Source organism: Carlito syrichta, unplaced genomic scaffold (genome assembly GCF_000164805.1).
Source record: "Carlito syrichta isolate Samal-C Ts95f unplaced genomic scaffold, Tarsius_syrichta-2.0.1 Scaffold314811, whole genome shotgun sequence".
Taxonomy (NCBI): domain Eukaryota; kingdom Metazoa; phylum Chordata; class Mammalia; order Primates; family Tarsiidae; genus Carlito; species Carlito syrichta.
Window position 1 is genome coordinate 933,518 of NW_007258907.1, and position 15,637 is coordinate 949,154.

The 15,637-nt window shown below is 39.9% G+C and overlaps 1 protein-coding gene across 1 annotated transcript in view; it reads right to left on the reverse strand.

Annotated features, from left to right (window-relative positions):
- Positions 1–839: 839 nt before the first annotated feature.
- Positions 840–15,637, reverse strand: part of COIL (coilin) — an 18,723-nt gene continuing 3,925 nt past the window's right edge. The window contains exons 3-8 of the mRNA XM_021705910.1: positions 9,900–11,022; positions 9,690–9,776; positions 9,108–9,155; positions 6,628–6,697; positions 3,382–3,470; positions 840–1,777 (exon numbers count right to left, since the gene is read on the reverse strand). Coding sequence (XP_021561585.1) covers positions 1,694–1,777; positions 3,382–3,470; positions 6,628–6,697; positions 9,108–9,155; positions 9,690–9,776; positions 9,900–11,022 — 1,501 coding nt within the window. The 3' untranslated portion in view covers positions 840–1,693. The remainder of the gene's footprint in view (positions 1,778–3,381; positions 3,471–6,627; positions 6,698–9,107; positions 9,156–9,689; positions 9,777–9,899; positions 11,023–15,637) is intronic.

The following is a 15,637-nucleotide window of genomic DNA, read 5'->3' on the forward strand; positions in this document are numbered from 1 at the left end:
TTTTTTTTTTTTTTTTGAGTTGGAGTCTCACTCTGCTGCCCACGCTGTAGTGCAATGGCATGCTCACGGTCACCCCAGTGTTGACCTGCTGGGCTCTGGTAATCCTTCCACCTCAGCCTTCCAAATAGCCAGAACTACAGGTGCGTGCTAGCACACCTGGCTAATTTTTTATTTATTATAGAGACGAGGTCTCACCAAGTTGCCCAGGCTGGTCTCGAACCCGCGGGCTCAGGAAATCCACTTGGCTCGGCCTCCCAAAGTGCTGGGATTACATACTGAGCCACTGAGCCCAGCACACATTTTATTTTTCTATTCTATTGCATTTTATTTCTCAAAATGCTGGTTACAGTCCCCTAAACGGATGTCATGACCCTTCTGACGGACTCTATTCATAGTCTGAAAAAACACAATAGAGGAAAATGGTGACTCATAAACTGATTATAATCTGATGAAAACACACCCTGAGGTCAACATTTCCCTTTGGTCTAGTCAATGTTTACTAGTTATTTAATTTGTTTTCCAAACCCTGGAAAGAAAGTATGTTGCACAGAACCCCAGTGCCAAGATTCCACCATTCTCGTTCATCTCACCCTTTCTGGAGTAATACTTCTCAGTACAAACCAATAAATATACTTTTCCATACACATCCATCTCATGCAGATTAAAACTGGACAGCAACTTCCCAGATCTGATGAGCTCCACTGGCCCAAACTCTGTGACACTAGACTCTTCAGCCAAAGGGAACCTTCTTGTTACAGAAAATTATAACCTCTCACATTATTGTGAAACAAGACAACAGTGTACAATACTCAACTAAACATGATGACTCAGTGTGGACATTTAGTTCAATATGATTTTATTTAAAAATCTGCAAGGCTGAAGGAGGGATTTGATCTTTTGTTAAAACAAACAATTTTCACAGTATATATTTAGCCATTTTAACTTTGTACTGCATAACAACAGAAAAGGAAGTTTCTGTTCAAGATCCTCACTCCAACTCACTCAGCCAGGTGCCCAGCATCACGTAGCAAGATGACATAGTCCCTGGTCTGAAACTCACAGCAATCCTCTCACCTGAGAGGACACCAGTTCTCCAGGCACACACCCGAGGTCTTATGTTCGCTCCACAGGAGGCCCTGAGAATCCTTAATTTTAAAGTTGTGAAAACGTGAAAGGATTCCTTAACTCACTGCCTGCAACAAATCCAACCACCTGCTCACTCTTGACAATTACAAGTATAAAATACTTGAAATTTATAAGATGCTCCATTTAATGGAACAACTTAAATGTTAAAAAAAATTAGGTCAAGTAACATGCTTTAATGTCCTAAAATGTTACTTAAGACTTACTGAGATAAGATGTGCAGCACATCCTTGTACTTGGTATTATAAACTCCTACTGACGATTGCTACTTGATACCCAGAAAAATAAAAAAAGAGAAGAACCCATAACATATTGGTATAACAATGACTGTAGGGAATGTCATGTTTTAGGTTTTGTTTACTGCAAAAAAAAGGTCTGCAAAACCAACACTCATGTTATTTTAAATGATGAGGTAGATTTTTTTCCTATGCAGTAAAGTGAAGATCACAAAAAATCCATACAACTTTCAAATCCTCTTTGAAAACAAAAAAAGTTCATAGTCACTTTCACAAACAAGACATTTACAAACTATGAGGTGGAGAGGCCATCCTCAGACAAGATCTGTATTTGATGTGTTACTTGGAGATTCAATAATCAGTCTTGGATCAATCAATTCTTTCCAACTAGTGGTGATCTGAGGAAAAATACAAAATACTAAGTTTAGGCACTTCATTTTGAGGTCATATAGGTTTTAGTAAGTTAAAATTTTTCAGTCAAGTAAACTTCCATTTGAGCAGAATTATAGAAGAAATGGAGTGATCTGAGTTCCAGTAAACCAAGTTCAATTTACTGGAAGTTTAATGGGGATGTGGGGGTGGGGGAAGGAGCAGCAGGTTACAGGTAGTCAGGTCTCTGTGGGCAGGTCTCTTGGGAGCTAGGTGTGGCCCAGACAGGCTTCATGAGGCTGCTAATGCACTTTTGTGCCGCACTGTAATTCTTATCCAAGAGAAAGCAAATGCTAGCGCTTGGCCCTAAGGATGAATAATGAGGGCCACCTAGTGTCCAAAAAGGTAATTATAGGCTTTCTATTCTGTTCCACAGGGCACAAAGAAGACAGCCTCCAAGGCTTCATCTTCCAAAAGTGGGGCTGCACGTATTACAAATAAAAAAAAAGGAAGCCAGGCTCGGTGGCTCAGCCTGTAATCCCACGCCTTTGGGAGGCTGAGGTGAGTGAATTGCCTGAGCCCGGGGGTTCGAGACCCACCTAGGCAGCGAGACCTCATCTCTACAATAAATCAGAAAAATCAGCCGGGCATGGTAGTACACGCCTGTAATTCCGGCTACTCAGAAGGCTGAGGTGGAAGGATTGCTGGAGCCCAGCGGGTCGAGGTTGCGGTGGCCGGGAGCGGCCACTGCACTCCAGTCTGGGCGACAGAGTGAGACTCCAACTCAAAAAAAAAAGGGACTGGGTCAAATCTGCTGATCCTACCATGAACCCCAAAAATCTGTTTTTACAATAACTCTAAGAGTTTACCTTAAAGTAAAGCACAGTCTGGTGAGGGTTGCTACAATTTACACTTCAGAAAAAAATGTGAGTTTGCAATACTGAATCTTAGAGAATAATATCCATAACATTCCACACATAAGAACTTTAAGAGAGATCATTTTCATATCTCTAAATTCTATTTTCTTTAATGCTACCATAGCCTAATGAGCCAGCCCTTGCCAGCAACTCCAGCCATCTAGCTGCCTAAAAATACCTAACCTATCTACTTCTAAGATAGCAATTTACAGATTTAGACAAAATCATCATCTTATGTCACTCTTCAAAGCTATGCTGTTATAAGTCAGAACTGTGATAACATTTGAGGGGTAGCAATGATTGCAAGGGGGCATGATGGAAGCTTCTGGGGGTTGTTAATGTTGTTTCTTGATCTGGTTATATAAGTATGTTCATTTGTGAAAACTGTTCAAGCTATATAATTATATGCACTTCTAGAAAGTATATGTCAATATAAGCTTAAATATGCTACTCTTTTCTTCTATTGGAATCCTTATATAGCTATAATTTGAAGCAGCTTATACTCTTAAACAAAAGTTTTTTATACATCATGTCAAAAAGGCTCTTTGAGGACCAAGATGGTATCTCGATTTAGCACTTGGCACTGGTATTGCCACTCCAGATTCCCCAAGGGCCTAGAGGCAGTTCAGAAAGCTGCAACGACCCCTTTCATAACCCAGATAACCATCTGAGAGAGAATATAAAGCCAAACAAGGAGAGCAGAGAAGCACACCTACCCTCCTCTCCTGTGTCACAGCGTACTCCACTACCTCGGTTCCATTTTCATTGTGATAAACCAAGTCAAATTTTCCAGGTTCTTTCAAGGCTGAAACCAGAAGGTAAGGAAGAAGAACAATAAGCCACTCCTCAGTAGTTAAAATAGTCCCCTACAGGGAATATGTATCATTAGGAAAATGGCTACAGTCAGTGGATGCAAAGGTTGGTTACGCATGTGAAAACATGGTGCTCAGGACCAGGAGACCCTAAGAAAGACCCAGTGGCAGTGACAGGGGGCTTCTCAGTCATTTATCCAAGATGGTCTTTCTTTTATGAGTTTGATGAACTATCACTAGCATTCCCACAATAGAATATGGAACCACAAGATAATCTCCCCCAAATAATGTCTGTTTCAACAGGGAAAGGTAATGTGAAGTGTTGCTCTGTCTTCAGAAACTACATGTGCCTACGACTTGGTAACAAAGGCGGTCTTTGTTTGCATGGTAATATGGGATCAGAAAAAGGACTGTACAAGCAGAAGCCATGCAAAACAAGCTAAATAATCAAGGGAGAAAAATCATGATTATCTCATGATCTCTAAAAGTTTTTGTCAAAACACTGAAAACTTTTACTGTATAGGGAAATGAAAAAAACAGTAAAACTAATAGTTACGTAGTATACTGCAACTTAAGACATTAGGAACACTGAGAATTAAAGTGTTTTATTTCTTTGTAAGAAACATATTGGCCAGGCACAGTGGTTCATGCCTGAAATCCCAGCACTTGGGAGGCCAAGACAAAAAAAATCACTTGAGGCCTGGAGTTCAAGACCTGAATGGACAACATAGTGAAACCCTATCTCTATTTTAAATACATACATACATACATATATACATACATAAATATGTAAATAAAAAATTTATCAAGGGAGTTTGAACAGCACTTGCCTTCTTGCCATATAACTCATGATACAGAATAGGCATCTTTTCTATGCTTTGCAGAACTATTATACTCCTAAGTTTGGCTCCACTTTCAATATTCTATCCTTTGAGATTCTAATGTCATAAAATAGTTCTGAGTTTCTTTAATTTTCATTTTGTGAAATATTTGCAGTTTTTGCTTGTCACTTCTTGGGCATTTTCAACCCTTTCGTCACACTTACCTACCTCATTTATGTCAATAAAGTCACCTAATTGGCAGTGTCAACATGCCCACAATGAGCCACTTCCTCTATAACCCCACTTAAATTCCATCTGGATAGCACTTTCAGCATTGTCATTGTTTGTTTCTTCCCTTTGCTTTTATCCTTGTTGGCCAGTTTCTTATTTCAATGATCCATTTTTGTAAAATGTCCTGTGGGCTTATCACTGAGAGACAAGGAGGCAGTACAACCGCATGCTCTGCTGTGTAACAGACGCACAGTGACCAGTCACTGACAGATTTTGAAAGAAATGACACTATTGGCCACAGATCATCATGCACATCTGTTACGCAGTGCTCTGTAGACTGAAGAGCTAGCAGGTCTTAATGCTGTTGCTCAGTTCACATACCCAATGTTGTTGGGAGACGGTGTTATTCAACTAAACCACGGTAACTGAAATTAATGCATATCAGAACCATGCAAATCCAGGATACCTGGCATTGCTAATTAGAGAACAGATAAAGCTGTTAGTTTCTTGATTCACCATTGGATGTTATCATTGTCAATCACCTAACAAGCAGGGCTCACACGCTGTCCGTGGAATTTGACCATGGACAAACTTCCCTCTCCACCATTCCTAAGGGGGATTTCTACAAATGAAACCTCATCAGAAGAAAGCTGAAAAACCAGTTTAAGTTACCTCTGAACATTTACTTAATATCATAAAGGAACTTTGCTGAAAAGCCTTTTGACTGATTTCTGTCTACTGGAGTTTTGAATCTTTTACTCAGTACTTTATTGTAAAACAAATAGAAAACAATTGCTGTAGAGTCTGCTAAAGGAAAAGGGATCCCTCTGGCCAAGGACCCCTACAATACATCCCAAGTTAAGCTATATACAGTAAAAAATTCTTTCATTCTGGCTTTCAGAACCAATAATGGGTAATCAGGGATAAGGCAGGGAATATTTAAAATTACATGCAAGAGTATTATGTATACACACACACACACATTAGACATTTTATTTTGACTTAATATACAAAAGTATGTTCATTTGCCAATCTTTTGAAATAGAGCAGAGTGGGTTTTATGAGTTCACTGAATAGAGATGAAACCATACCATTATATTATCTGCAATTTCCACAATTTATAGTGTTGGGTTTCTTAAGTAATGCAAGTTTGCAAAAATTTACATGGCAATCTAAGTGTAGAATCTTCCTGGATTTTTATAGAATTCCTCCCAATCTTTTATATCTGACCCACTCATCCAAAATTTAATCGCATTTTTTTTTTTAAGTAATGCTCCCGAGGCCAGGCGCAATGGCTCACACCTATAATTCCACCACTTTGGGAGGCCAAGGTAAGAAGATTGCCTTAGCCTAGGAGTTCGAGACCTGCCTGGGCAACAGGGCAAAACCTCGTCTCCATAATACTGTAAATTAAAAAATTAGCTGGGTGTGGTGGCATGCACCTGTAGCTCCAGCTACTGGGAAGACTGAGGCAGAAGGACTGCCTGAGCCCAGCACGTTGAGGCTGCGGTAGCCGTGACCATGCCACTGCACTCCAGCCTGGGTGACAGTGAGACTCCAACTTAATCCCACCACTTTGGGAGGCCCAGGGGTTCAAGACCAGTCTGAGCAACATAGTAAGACCTTGTTTCTACCAAAAAAAATACAAAAATTAGCCAGGCTTGGTGGTATATGCCTGAAGGTCAAGGCTGTAGTGAACTCTGATTATGCCACTGCACTCCAGCCTGGGTGACAGAGTAAGATCCTGACTCAAAAAAAAAAAAAAAAAGTAATGCTCCTGAGTCAGCATTCAACTTAGACTTCCTAGAAATAATTCTTTTTGCAATAAATTCTCATCAGTTCACATAATCTTTTATAAAATTACATAATTACAGTAATAACACTAGCACAAGAGCTTCGTAACAAATCTAACATCACTTAGTAGACACATAATCTGACTCACAGGGGCACAGGCCCCCAGGGTGATGAAAGATGATTGTCATGAAGGCCAGTTGGGTGGAAGCCAACGAAGAGAACATCTCCTGCGTATAAATGCTGTTTAGAACGCACTATAGATAGAAAGAGCCTCAATTTTCAAATTCTTTTCTAAAAGACTCACCAGGTAAAGATGAAAGAATTTCTATATCTACTTGCTCGGTCTCTGGATTGTGGCTTAATATTTTTCCTTCCTTTTAAAAATAAAAGTCCAAGTCAGAAATCAACATGTAAAACATTGTGAATTTACTAAAAATCACTAAATTATAGACTTTAAAAAGGTTAAAATGATACACTTTATGCTATATGAATTTTATTTCAAATTTAAAATGCAAAAATAAATCAATGTGTTGAAGAAACAAAAACAAACAGATGGACTGATAAACACACTATCTGAACATACAGAAATAGCCTCAGAAGCAAAACAGATACATTTAAATGATAAACCGCAGACACTAACCTAAAGAACTCAGCAAAAGGAAAGATTACACTAGGCCTGCAAAAGTAACTAAGGGCAAAGGAGGAAAAACAGGCTAGGAAGATATATTCAAATGAGGACTGACCCTCACAGTGCTCATCAGAAGAGACTACACACATCCTCCTGGTGCTGCTTCGATCCCTGAGCCCTTCTAAAAGTGTGATTACAACCCCTAGGCAAAAGCAGGAAGGCACCCTGTCACTAGTAAGATTTCAGTTTCCTTCCTCCCAGGTCTCTGGCATTGGGAGCTGGTTTTCAAATGCCAATGCAGTACCCCATGCTGAGGGCAATGCAAGACAGATGGGCAACCTTCAGGGGCACATGCTGAGGCCAATCAATCAGTTATTTTGCTTCTACCCAGAATTTCTGAGCACTGTCAACAGTAATTTTTTTATTTAAAAAAAAACAGACTCAGTGGGAATCCAGGGCCTGGGAGACTACATTTTTGAGAACAGATTTCACTTCTAGAGACAAGCTTAACAAATAGAGCAGATCATCAAACTGGATAATCACATTTGAGAGCAAAGTAAAAAAAGGTGGAACTAATTTTCATTCTCAAAAGGGGTTTGAACACAATTTTTGAAATGTTTTTATTTTTTATTTTTATTTATTTATTTATTTTTTAGTCGGAGTCTCAATCTGTCGCCCAGGCTCTGGAGTGCAGTGGCACACTCACGGCCACTGGAGCCTCGACCTGCTGGGCTCAAATGATCCCTCTGCCTCAGTCTTCCAAGTGGCTGGAATTACAGGCATGCGCCACCATGCCTGGCTAATTTTTCTTGATTTATTGTAGAGACGAGGTCTTACCAAATTGTCCGGGTTGGTCTTGAACCCCTGGGCTCAGGCAATCCTCTCATCTCGGCCTCCCAAAGTGCTGGGATTACAGGCTTGCACCACCACGCCCAGCCTAAAATCTTTTTAAATTATTAGCAACTAAAGTAAGTAAATAGCCTTCCAAGGTAATAACTACGATGACTAACACCAACTTCATAAACAATTTTTAAAGTCAGTATCATCTAGAAGTACAATTTGAAGAGGGTATGGCATATATCAGCTCAATATTCACTTCCATTTCCTCATATATCACAAAATTAAATTAGTTATCTATGGAAGGATGACACATCCTGTTTTGCCTAAGACAAGTCCTTACACATCTTTCCTTTAGCATAATTATTAACAGCACCCCCTTCACTCACAAATATACTGATTTAGATGATAAATGATACGCTCACCTCATCCACAGGAAATATTAAGTTGCTAAGAAGATGAAAAACATAAAACCCCAACTACCCAGAACTAACCCACCAGATCCCTCCATTAACTGATTCTTCTAGCCCACCTTTGAGAAAAGGTTTTTACCAAGATTTTAAAAGTCTTCCAAGGCATCAATCCGGATTAAATCAAATTCTCTCATACTTTTTCTATATTACTACATTAATATTACCAATTATTACCTTCAAAAACGGACTGACAGTGTGACTATTACATCAAAAAAAGAAACTGCATTTTAACAAGATTTTTGACATTTTGGTGGGTGCAAAAAGGAAAGGGGGGAAACATGTAATTCACCAATCCCACTGATTGAGTCAAACTTTTAATGAACTATGAAAAACCTCACATATCAGTATAAAGTCTTCTGCAGATACTGAGTTAGTCAATTCCATGGATGGCATTTGTGAACTACCTGTGATTAACTGACAATGCAGAATAAATAATATGAGACCATAATAACGAGAAGTAACTCACAAAGATATAAAGTAGATTCTTATGGTAAAAGTAAACAAATTTTCTGGCAGTTATTTATTTTCTTTCATGATACTAAAGTTTAGGGTCATGAGGGAATGGATACCCAAATAAGACTGTATATCTCAGCTGATTAGAAAAAGGTGACTAAAGAAATTAAGTTCATCATTCTCATTGTATAATTTTTCCAAGTCTCAGGAAAATAACCCTGGGAAATTTCAGTGATACTATTAAAATGTTTATGTTTCGACAACATTCTCATTTTCTACTTTATGATATTATTTACTCGAAAAATCTATATTATCCATAGAAGTAGTATTAAATGTGACTTGAGATTTATTAATATACTGACAACCTAATTATTTTTAAATAAACAGCCTTACCTTGTAGTCAGAGACATCAGGAGAGTAATCAGATGTTAGCTCCAAAAGCTAAAAAAGAAAAAAGAAAAAACCCACATATACACAAGCCCTCTTCACATTCCCTTGGCTCCTCCCCCTGCTGCTGTGAAAACATGTGCTATTGGGTGCCCACCCCCACCAGTCTGGGGCCTACCATGAACCTGTGGCAACACAGGCATTCCAATGGGAAGGGCTTTCATAAATAAATAAACAAATATATATATATATATATATATATATTTTTTTTTTTTTTTTTTTTTTTTTAAAGGCAGACCAGGGGGTCTGATATCCAGTGCTGCATGAAAAATGCAAAGAACTGAACAGAAATTAGATTGGAAAATACAGTTTATTTAGAAAGTAAAGTAGGGAGAAAGAGAGGAGATTCACCTCCCCAGGGTAAGCTTAGGAAGCATGGTAGCCATAGCTCAAAGAGCCAAAAGACCTGCCTAGAGTTTAGCAAAGCAATGGAGATCTATAAATACATTTAACCTGACTTGCTAAGTGAGTTGATTTGGAAGGGGAACTAAGCTTTTCTGTTGTCATTGCTGCTGTTTTAAAATATACCTTAAATGCAATCTTTTCTCCAATTTGAGGGGGAGCTGCTAACTTCGGCAACAGGCTGTAGTCCTTCTTTTGTGTCTCTACCGGATTCTGGAAAACATATTAGTCAGGCGACTTCATTACTAGTGAGAAAATATGAACCCACCACATGAACTCCAGACATACAGCCATGGGGAAAGGGGAAGAGGTAAACTCACATTAAATAAGCCTTACCTGAATAATAGTAGATATGTTTGTTACTGTTTCATTTAATTGCTGCTGCCTTTGGCATTCAGTGTTTCTGTTTACAGCACAGAAAACTGGCCGCCCACGACCTCGGCCTCTCCCCCGCATGCCCCGACCCCTGGCTCCCTTCCAAGACAGAAAGTCTTCTTCTCTACTCCATCCTCTCCCTAAACCAGTCAGGAGACCCACACTGGGAAGAGGACCAGGAGCCTGTCTGCCAGTATTTGAGTCAGAATGGTTCCAGCCAACAGCACTTGGAGTCTGCAAGGACAGTCCTGGGCCTGGACAGCCTCTTCCAGCAAAGAGGCTTACTGTCTTCAAGAAACCCGCGGCACACTCTGCAGTGCTCTGCGACATCCTTTGGTCATCTGACTCTGAACAAGAGTCTGAACTAGACGATGATGTCCCAGAGGTCTTGCCTTTGCTGGGGGTGAAGCTAAAGCCAGCTTTTGTAGCCAGTTTGTTTGCAGTTGTATTTTTGGTAGATGGTCCTTCCTTTGATAATTCCATTGCTATTTTCTCTGAGGAATTTCTAATATCTAAAGTGACGTTACTGATGCCATCACTGGTTGATTCATGGGAAGACTCAGAATCTGAGGAGGAAATGGGACTATCTTTTGAACATGTGCTGACACCTTGCCTTCTGACTTTACGAATGCTGTTCCTAGCAGAACTTTTTGGGGGACTACAGCTGTGACTGGGCCACTCTTTTACAGCCTGTACTTTAGAAGACTTGGGATTCTTGGTCTTTTTTTTATATTCACATTTCTCCTTTTTCTTTGGTGATTTTCTTTTGGTCTCTTCATCTTCATCCACTACGGCACACGTTGCTTTGTTTTTTCTCTTTTTTTTTCTCCTCACAGTCTGATCTGTGACAGCTTTCGGTGCCAGATCCAAGGCCTTCTCATTACAGTCACTGTTCTCTTGTCTCTTCCACTGCTTCTTTGAATACCTGTAATCTAGTTCCGTTTCTTCATCCTCCTCTACCTTAAATGCCCGCTTCCTTGCTTTTTTAGGTGAGAAAGTACCGTCACCATTACTTACTAATACAGAACTCTCAGCAACTCTCTTCTCTTCTAGTTTAACTCTGTCAAAATAACAAGAGAGAAAGCTAGAGTGAGCAATTCATAAGCATGTCTCCAGGACTTAGTTACATACTGAAATGACTGCAAACAGTTACCACCATCAGTCAATGAAATAATACCACATCATGTAAGGACCAGACTTTTTTTTGGCAAAATGGCCTATATAGCATCTGATGGTCAACTTTCAAATGGTTAGTCTTATTTACTGAATATCTACCGCATTCCAAACATTTCCTCTAATACATTTTTCTCTAATCTAAACACTACTACAAAGTAGGTATCTCAGCCTAAACAGTGGTGCATGTCTGTAATCCCAGCTACCCAGGAGGCTGAGGCAGGAGGATGGCTTAAGGGCAGGAGTTTGAGAAAGCCTGGGAAATACAGTGAGACCCTATCTCTATCAATAAAAAATGAAAAAATTAGCCTGGTGTGGTAGTACACGCCTACAGTCCCAGCTACTTGGGAGACTAAAGCAAGAGGATTGCTTGAGCCCAGGTGGTCAAGGCTGCAGTGAGCTATGATCACTGCATTACAATGATCACTGTACTATACTATAACCTGGACAACAGACCTTGTCTTAAAACAAACAAAAGGTGATAATGTTGATTATTCATTTTGTTTTGAAATACAGTAAGCTGCTTTCTTTAAAACAAGATTTTATTTTTATTTTGTTTAAATTTAGGAAAATACTAAATAATTTCTGTTCTCTAGAGCAGTGGCAACCATCTGTAAAACTCCACAATACTTTGTGAAGGTTAATTTAATGTGTTGACTTGACTGGGCTATGGGATGCCCAAGTATTTAACTAAACATTATTCTGGACCTGACTTTGAGGGTGTTTCTGAATGAGGTTAACAAATAAGATGGCAGACTGAGTAAAGCAGATTGCTTTCACCATTGTGAATGGGCTTCATCTAATCCACTGAAGACCTGAAGAGAACAAAAAGGATGAGTAAGGGAGAATTTGCTCTCTGCCTGACTCTTCAAGCTGGGACGTCAGTCTTCTCCTGCCTTCAGACTTGAACTTGGACTAGAAATATACCATTCACTCTCCTGGGTCTCCAGGTTACTAACTACAGATCTTAGGACTTCTAGCCTCAACAATCCTGTGAGATAATTCATTACAATAAATCTCATGAGTGTGTGTGAGTGTGTGAGTGTGTGTGTGTGTGTGTGTGTGTGTGTGTGTGTGTGTGTGTGTGTCTCTTATTGGTTCTGTTTCTCAGGAAAACCTTGATTAATATACACTTCATCTAAAATTATTTCACTACAGGAAAGCAATTTTGTGCCTTCATGAACTGACAATAGCTAATCCTAATGTGTGCAATCTGACAATGAAAGTCATAACAGAGTGTCCCCAATGCTGCGTAAATGCCTGCTGAAAACATGCATTGCGCTTACAATACATTTACATCTTGCTATATAATTTATCTAGTTTTGTTAGTGACAAGGAAAAGATGGAGACAATCATATTTGAAAATAAAGTGCAACTGGTGAATGATAAGAGAATATATTAGCTGGGCACAGTGGCTCACACCTGTAATCCTAGTACTTTAAGAGGCCAAGGAAGAAGGATTGCTTTAGCCCAAGAGTTCAAGAACAGTCTGAACAACATACTGAGACCTTGTATCTACAAAAAAAATTTAAAATTAGCCAGGTATGGTAGCGCATGCCTGTGGTCCCAGCTACTAAGGAGGCTGAGGTGGAAGGATCGCTTGAAACCAGGAGATTGAGGTTGCAGTGAGCCATGATTATGCCACTGCACAATCTGGACAACTGAGACCCCAACTCAAGAATAAAAAATTATAGAAACACATTCCTGTCTGTCCCCAGCTGGGGACCTCTCAGCATCTAACAGCAAGGAAATAATTCTTTTTTTTTTTTTTTTTGAGTTGGAGTCTCACTGTGTTGCCCAGACTGGAGTGCAGTGGCTGCTCCCGGTCACCACAGCCTCGACCTGCTGGGTTCCAGCGATCCTTCTGCCTCAACCTTCCAAGTAGCTGGAACTACAGGCGCGTGCTACCACACCCGGCTAATTTTTTTGATTTATTGTAGAGATGAGGTCTTGCCAAGTTACCCAGGTGAGTCTCGAACCCGCGGCTCAGTCAATCCACTCACCTCAGCCTCCCAAAGCGCGTGATTACAGTTTGAGTCACTGAGCCAGGCCAGGAAATAATTCTTAATCTTGTAAAGCTAGTGTGTATCTTGTGAATTAGAACTACTGTAGAAGTGCCAGAATATCAGACTTTTTATTGACATTTTTAAATCAATTTGTTTTCACTTGTAGCAATGCTATGATTCAAGTTTTAATTCTGAGACAGCAAATTAGAACTAAACTTTTCATCAAGTTTTGAAAATGGCTGCAAGGCTTTCTGCTCCGTCATTGTGGTTTATTAAGTCCCTGAAACACAGCTGGGTGCAGTTGCTCATACCTGTAAACCCAGCACTTTGGGAGGCCAAGGCAGGAGAATTGCTTCAGGTCAGGAGTTTGAGACCAGTTTGGGCAACATAGTGAGAACTAGTCTCTATAAAAATCAAAAATAAAAAAATGAGCCAGGTGTGGTGGTGCACACCTGCAGTCCCAGCTCTTTGGAAGGCTAAGGAAGGATCACATGAGTCCAGGAATTAGAGGCTGTGGACGGCCGAGACTGTGTCACTGCACTGCAGCCTGGGCTACAGGGTAAGGCTCTCGACTCAAAAAATAATCACTCAATCAATGAATCCTGGAACACAGTACATGCTGCATTCAGTTTATGAGGATCCCTGCCTTTTCCAGGAGCCAGCAACACCATCACGCTTTCTAAATAGGCCACTGGCATTGACGCACACATCCTTAAGATCACATATCTATGGATACTTGGCTTGAAAGTATGATCTTTCAACAGTAGGCTGCCTCACTGCTTACTGTTACTCAAGATAATAATTTCAGTTTAGAAAATATTAAGATTGAGGCAAAAATACCATCCAGAAAACAAGAGCCGGCTGCCCTGAGTCTGCTGGGTCACTGCCTCTCAGGGTGCACATTATGCCTGGCAGTGTTCTCCATGTCTTTACCAGGAACACAGACAACATACGGGACTGTCCTTTTACAAACAAAAGTGAATGTCATTGTCCTTTCACAAATAGAAGTGAATGACGTGGGTACTTCATGACTGAAGAGATTTGATTCCAGGAAACATTTAAAACAGACCCTCCGTTTTTCATTAAAACTCTTTCAGGGCAAATTGGGTGATATTATCAAAATGCAAAGGACTCCCTTAGAATCTGCAGTTTCACTTCTAGGATTCTGTTATGCAGAAATAAAGACATGTTCATCTGCCTGCCAACACCCAGGACCCACTGCCAGCCAAGGCCAAAGTGACTACCTGCATGCAAATTCTTCTTCTGCCACTATGATTAAAGTAAGGGGGGGAAAGTGTTACCTCAGCCTTTCTCCTCTATAAAAATGAGGGAATGATAATAATTACAGTACTCAAATGAGCTATTATATATTTAGAATATGCCCAAAGTAGAGCAAGTGCTATCCAAACGTTTGCTCTTATTTTGATTAATACAATGAATGTTGTGAGTTCCCTGATAGAAAAGTTGGTGGATTTTGAAAGTTGTACAGGTTTGTTCAACTTTTCTGGAGGTCAATTTGATGGTACTTATCAATTTTTAAATGCACCTTTTCTTTAACCAAGGAGTTCCTCTTCTAAGACTATATCCCACTGACTCATTGCCCAAGTACATAAAGATATACAAGAATATTCACTACATCATAAAAAAAAGAATATTCACTACAGCATTATGTAACAGTGAAACACAGAAAATAACCTAAATTGCCCAAGAATAAAGGGCTGGTTAAATAAATTGTAACAAGGTCATACAAAGGGATACTGTACGGTATTTGAAAGAATGGTGTGTATCACATACCATATATACTAAAATGAGATACCCATGGTATGTTAGGTAACAAAACAAGATGCAGAACAACATATATGTTGTGACATTAGCATTTAAAAGGTGTAAGAATATATGTTTGCACATGTATAGAAACAATCTGGAAAGAGATGCCCCAAACTTAGCCAAGGACGCTTCTGGAGAATGGGATGTGGGAAGAGTATGTGACAAGAGAAATAATATAACTTTTTACCTTGGATCATTTTGAAGCATAACTTTTTGTTTGTTTATTTTCATTTATTTTTTTAGTTGAAGTCTCACTCTGTTGCCCAGCCTGGAATGCAGTGGCATGTTCATGGCTAACCACAGCCTTGACCTGCTGGGCTCAGACGATCCTTCCATCTCAGCCTTCCAAGTAGCTGGAACTACAGGCATGTGCCACCACGCCTGGTTAATTTTTTGATTCATTGTAGAGATGAGGTCTCGCCAAGTTGCCCAGGTTGGTCTCGAACTCGTGGGCTCAGGCATTCCTCTCACCAAAGTGCTGGGATTATAGGCATGAGTCACCGCGCCCAGCCCGAACTACAACTTTTTTAACAAAAAATTTTTTTTGTTTTAATAAAAGAATGAGAAGGGACTATAAATGTTCTAGAAATGAAAGTAGCCAAAGCAGGGCTCGGTGGCTCAGCCTGTAATCCTGCGCCTTTGGGAGGCTGAGGTGAGTAGATTGCCTGAGCCCGCGGGTTCAAGACCCACCTG